Source organism: Mercenaria mercenaria, chromosome 2, assembly GCF_021730395.1.
Source record: "Mercenaria mercenaria strain notata chromosome 2, MADL_Memer_1, whole genome shotgun sequence".
Lineage (NCBI taxonomy): Eukaryota > Metazoa > Mollusca > Bivalvia > Venerida > Veneridae > Mercenaria > Mercenaria mercenaria.
Genome location: NC_069362.1, coordinates 14763006 through 14769106, shown reverse-complemented (window position 1 = coordinate 14769106; position 6101 = coordinate 14763006). Strand labels below are relative to the sequence as shown.

General features: G+C 34.4%; 1 protein-coding gene across 1 annotated transcript; it reads left to right on the top strand.

The window, feature by feature from the left end:
* Positions 1-1298: 1298 nt before the first annotated feature.
* LOC123561979 (putative nuclease HARBI1) lies at positions 1299-4191 on the top strand. The gene is made up of 4 exons (XM_053524521.1): positions 1299-1317; positions 1621-1685; positions 2097-2278; positions 3905-4191. Exons 1-4 carry the CDS (start codon positions 1299-1301, stop codon positions 4125-4127), a joined length of 489 nt encoding a protein of 162 aa, XP_053380496.1. The 3' UTR covers positions 4128-4191.
* Positions 4192-6101: the final 1910 nt, after the last annotated feature.

Below are 6101 nucleotides of genomic sequence, written 5' to 3'. Positions count from 1 at the left end.
TAGCAGACCTTCATGGTGTAAGCAGGAGTAGTGTCTGCCATGCAGTCGAGAATGTTGTCACAGCTATTAATGACAAATAAGACAACATAAGGTATTAAACCTTCTCATTTTTCATTTTAGACAGCACCATTTCATGTTGCAGATCATGATCAGACTGTACAGATGTGTTTTGTTTGTGTCTCACTTACTTAGTTGGACATTTAGATGCTGTGCATTTTATTAATGGCTGTCAAGAATTGTGTTACAGCACAATGTTTATTAAACCTTGTGACTGATTTCAACTGAACTTTACATGAAATTATGTCAATATAATGAGATATTTCAGCAAGCACAGTTCAAGGTTATTCTAATTCTGGTAAAGAGCTGGGCTTTTGTATAACAATAACAAACAATTGTTTGTAGAAATAAACGTAACAATATTTTGAAGCAGATAAACTTGTATCTAAGTAATTGTGTGTTTTTATTTGTTTTGTTTTTGTAGATTTCCTTTGGAAAACCTGAATTGTACAAAGTACAGTTTCTACAACAAATGCGGGTTGCCAAATGTCATAGGAGCAATTGACGGAACGCTTATTTCTATACAGGTATCATTCAGTCATTTTATTGAACAATTTTCTAAGTACTTACTTTTAAATTTTATTTGATTGACAATATGTATTGATTTTCATATATTTTATTGAAAAAAAAATGTCAATATTACGTGTGTGTGTGTGCGTGCGTGCGTGCGTATGTGTGTGTGTGTGTGAAATATGAATTTATACTTGCGCTAGCATTTTAGAACCAACTCTATCTGATCCTGCTGAATTTTTACAATGAACTGGTCAATCTCAGGGCAGTGCCAATTAAATTCATAGTTCATATGGCTTAGCAATCAGTGAAGATCTTGATCTGACTGTATAGTGGACTGATATCAGTTACTAGTATACGTACATTTGACAGACTCTCTGGAAGAATGTTCCAAAAATAAAGTAAGGACTTGTTTTGTCCTTTGTGAGTCCCGCATAATAGGAATGATATTCTGAAAATTAATGATTATTTATTAATAAAAATCGTGAAAATGTTCAATGTTAACATACTTTTTAAATGTTACTGCATGGGTTTACAGGGTGACATACAATGGTATCAAAACTAGAAATATTTGGCTTCAGCATCAAGAGGATTGAATTATAACATTTAATATTGTACCACACCTTGTATAAGACAAAAAATTTAAACTTGTTTTTTTTTTCTTGCCAACCCAGGGCCCAGCAGAAAATGAGGCAGCATATGTTTGTAGGAAGGGGTTTCATGCCATAAATATGCAAGCTGTTGTTGATAGTAATATGAAGTATGTATTTATTTGTTTCATTTACATTTCATTTCCAGTAATCAAATGTTTAAAACCATCCTGTGTTGATTGTTTGTTCCACTTTTCCCACTTTTTACAATGTATTTCATATTGTTAAGTTAAAGATGCTTTTATTAATACTGTCTTTTAAGTTTAAACAATTTCTCTTAATTAAATGCTATAACTTGTTGATTGGTTGACTATATTAATTTGTTAGACATACTACTATCATTGCATGGTATATTAAGTTAAATGTGCTTGGTTACCAACCCAGTTACATGTATCATTTTCAGATTTCTGGATATTGTGGCCTGGATCTCAACAAGATTCTTTCATCTTCAACAATTGTGGACTGAAGGTATTTTCAAAGGCATTCATTGCAAATCATACCTTTCTGTATGGGTATAATAAGCAATATTGCAATTCTCCACAAGACTGTTGTACCCAGGCAGACATTTCCACAATCTGCTTTTTGCCTGGCGTGTCAATTATATATATATTTATAGACTTTCATTTTTAAAATATACACAGCACATCAATATATTTAGTAACATAGCAATCACTTTATTTAACTCTGGTTGCAAGTTACATTTATATAAGAGAATACACAATTATACAAATTTCAGATAAAAAAGACATGGTAGTTTATTACAAGTAAATAAGTAACAACATATTTTGTTATATAACAGAGGCATTAAATCAGATGTAGAACTTTCTCTGTCACACTTTTAAGAAGAAGGATTATCAATTTCATGTGTGCATTTTTCAGGATGTTTTGGAGTCTGCTCATTTAGGATATCTCCTTGGAGACAGTGGCTATCCACTGAGGAGTTACCTTATGACACCAATCTTAAATTCTTCATCGTTTGCTGAAGTAAACTTCAATAATCGTCATAGTTCTGGCCGTTCTGTTGTAGAAAAGGCTTTTAGGTTTCTCAAATCCAGATTCAGGTAATATATACACGTAAATACCTAGTAAGTTCATGGCATATAATGATTGAAACATAAGTAATTTCAGCAGCTTCTTGTTTATATTCTTAACTTTGTCAGCATAGTGCAATAATATATGATAAGTATTAAAGAAAGAAACCTTGAACACTTTTCTGCTAAAATTTGACAATTAGTCTAATATTACTGTAGTAATATATGACTTCCTAAGATAATTGTGTAGTACTTTTCAGAAAATAAAAAGCTTATGTTATCTGTACATATGAATCATTTTATTTGACATACGAGTGCTTTCCTACTATGTTCCTGTTAGCATAAGTCTGCGATATAGTCTTTCATTGTAATAGAGATCTCTGATATTATTACATGTTTCCATGACTCTCTAATCTGTGAATCGATTATAATCAAACTTGACAAATATGTTGTTTTCATTAATACACAGATCTCGAGGTAAAAAAAATATATCTATAGCTCCTTGATTAATACTGCTGTGAGTTAGTCTAGAGAGTGATAACTTTACGTTGTAAGCTAGATAGCTCTAGGTGAGAACTTGTTTTGCCACAGAGATTGAACAAGAGCTACCGCCCGAAGGATCACATCATAGGATGGGAGCAAAATTAAAAGAACTTGACTGTTGTAGCCCAAAGGAGTGGAACAACAAAGGGAAAACTTCAAAAAACAAATCTTAGTCCACAAAAAAAAATATTCAAAGTTCACCAAAAAAAAAAAATCCTTATCAGGTACAGGTATGTAAAAGTACACCTAAAAATTAGAGGTAACATCCATGTTGTACCAGAGAAAAGTGGTCTCGGTTTTTGCCTACGGTCAATAATAAAAAAGTTTCAGAATTAACTATTTATAGTAACATAAAAGGGAAGTAATTAAAAAGTTTTTTTTATTGTAAATGAACAAAAAAAGAGATCTGCCAAATAAAAACAATGGCAATGCAATGCAGAGCAATATACACAAAGCAAAGTCATATATGACCTTTGACCCTTAAGTGTGACCTTGACCTTGAAGCAAGTCATCCGGAACATGCGCTCTGCACATCGTCTCAGTGTGGTGAACATTTCTGCCAAGTTTCTTTGAAATCCTTCCAGCAGCTCAATATTACAGAGCGGACACGAAACAGACTGATATGACATTCGACCCCTAAGTGTGACCTTGACCTTGAAGCGAGTCGTCCAGAACATGCGCTCTGCACGTTGTCTTTGTGTGGTGAACATTTGTGTCAAGTTTCTTTGAAATCCTTCAAGGGGTTCAAGAGTTACAGAGCGGACACGAAACAAACTGATATGACATTTGACTCCTAAGTGTGACCTTGACCTTGAAGCAAGACATCCAAAACATGCGCTCTGCACGTCGTCACGGTGTGGTGAACATTTATGTCAAGTTTCCTTGAAATCCTTCAAGGGGTTCAAGAGTTACAGAGCGGACACGAAATTGCTTACGGACAGACGGACGGACAGACGGACACCAGCGTCATAACATAATACGTCCCTTCGGGCGTATAAAAAATCAGTAAAAACTATAGCTTAGTATTGTATAACATTTGAAAGACTTTCTCCAAAATATTTCTAACATGGTTACCTCCCTTTCCATTGAATAAATCATTGTTTACTTTTTCAGGTGTTTACACAAGTCTGGTGGATGTCTGATGTTGAAACCAAGCAAGTGCTGCAAAGTTGCAGAAGCTTCTGTGAGGCTTCACAACTTCTGTATTGATAGACAGATACCACTGAATGAAGATTTGGCGGAAAGTGACACCAGTGATGACATTTCTGTATGCCAGCTGCCACCATCAAGGTCTGGCTCGGAGAAAAGGTCATGGCTTGTCCGATTACTTCAATGAAATAATTTATTTGGATCTGCTATAAATGTGTATTTTCCACATCATTTTTGGTATTTACCAAAATAATAATGTAGACCAAGGAATTTATTGTTGCTTTTTAATGACATTTTTCTCCTGAAGAAGAACAGCTGATTTTTATGCCCCCCTTCAAAGGAGGAGTATATTGTTTTGCAGATGTTGGGCGGTCAGTCTGTCGGTCGGCATGTAGACCAATCTGTTTCAGGATGATAAATCAAGAACGCTTGGGGCTAGGATCATGAAAGCTGATTTTTTATGCCCCGCTTCAAAGGAGGGGTATATTGTTTTGCAGATGTCGGTCGGTCAGTCTGTCGGTCAGCATGTAGACCAATCTGTTTCAGGCTTGGGCCTAGGATCATGAAAGTTGATAGGGAGGTTGGTCATCACCAGCAGATGACCCTATTGATTTTGTGGTTAGTATGTGAAAGGTGAAGGCCACAGTGCCCCGGAACAGTTTAACGGTTTCCACATGGTAACTCAAGATTGCTTAGGCCTAGGATCATGAAAGTTGATAGAGAGGTTCATTTTGAGGTCAGTTTAATTTCTCTTTAATACCCTGCTATGTATTTATAAAATGGCCTGCTTTATCTTTCAGTTAGGACTTGACCATTTATAGTTTATAAGGGAAGACTTTGGAATAATTAATAACTAAACAGCAAACAGTGCAGATAATGATCAGGCTGCATGGATGATCTTGAACTGCCACAGCTGAAGTAAATAAGCTTCCTCTCTATGAAAATAAATGTATTTTTTTCATCCTGGTGAATAGTGTTTTTTTCCCACTCACTGCTTATTACTTAACTACACTATGTTTTTTAAGTTTAACAATCATTACATATATTCACTAAATTTCAGTCACATTGTCAAACTAAATACTATTCTTTTTCTCAAATTTAATAAGGTTTTGCAAATATATAGTAAAATCCTAGTGAGTGCGTTACAAAAGTTCAAAGTGTTTCACCTGTAATGTTTGATCATCTGTTCTGTCTTGTTAACGAGCTTGTCACCCTTTTTATATTCTGCTGTTAAAAAGTTATGAGTGACCTTTTATGATTCCAACTTGCACTAGTTTGCAAAGCAGGCAAAATTAAAATTGTTCACATAAATCATCAATGCATTCATCAGATTTACAGTATAATTAATCTTTTTCTTACTGTGGTGTATTTCTGTGTCTCTTTCATAATGCAAAAATCTCCAATCTTAGACAGAATCTTAGTCAGAAGCAACTGTACAAGAATTCAGAACTAAACTGACTCCTTCTCTCAATGACTTTAGATTTTTCACTCTGCTGAAGCTATATATATATACCTTATATAACTGGAAAATTTTAATTTATCTTAACTTAATATGGTGTTGGTGCTTCTTGTCAAACCTTGCTGTAATTATATAAAGAAATTCATGTTTCTAATAGGTTTTCACTGAAAGTACCAAAGTAAGAGATGTGAAAAAGTGTTATATATACAGGCTCCAAACTTTGATTTTTTGGTTAAGAAAGCAATCCAATTAAAAAATGTCATTTTTCATGAGCTTTAACAAATATGGATGCCTTTGTGGCCAGCCAGCAATGATAAAAATATTGACATGTTTTAGCCCATAAAATCCACAAATATGAATAAAGTATACTGCAGGTTTAGAACAGTGCTATTGATCTGTATAATATTGATCTATAGATATACTAATGAAATACATGTTAGACTGCTTACCAGGGAATTAAATTCTTTGTATCATAGCTCGGTGTGTTTTCTTAACAAATTTGGTGCAGGTAATTCGTATACACTGAGTACAGGGCACGGTAACTAAAAGTGTGCAGGTATTTAATACCCGCACGCTAGTTACCGCACTGTTGGATAGAAAAGTATGCCAGCGTGTCTGGAACAGTAGACAGTGAAGTGTATTTTATTGATTTTCTGCTCTAGCATTCGTTTATTTTACCTGGGCTTTACACATTTGTAAAGC

Excerpts from the sequence above, each read along its gene's own strand:
- LOC123561979 (XM_053524521.1), top strand. Across the intron at positions 1,686-2,096 it reads TCAACAATTGTGGACTGAAG|GATGTTTTGGAGTCTGCTCA; the intron begins GTATTTTCAAAG and ends TGCATTTTTCAG. Across the intron at positions 2,279-3,904 it reads TTTCTCAAATCCAGATTCAG|GTGTTTACACAAGTCTGGTG; the intron begins GTAATATATACA and ends TTACTTTTTCAG.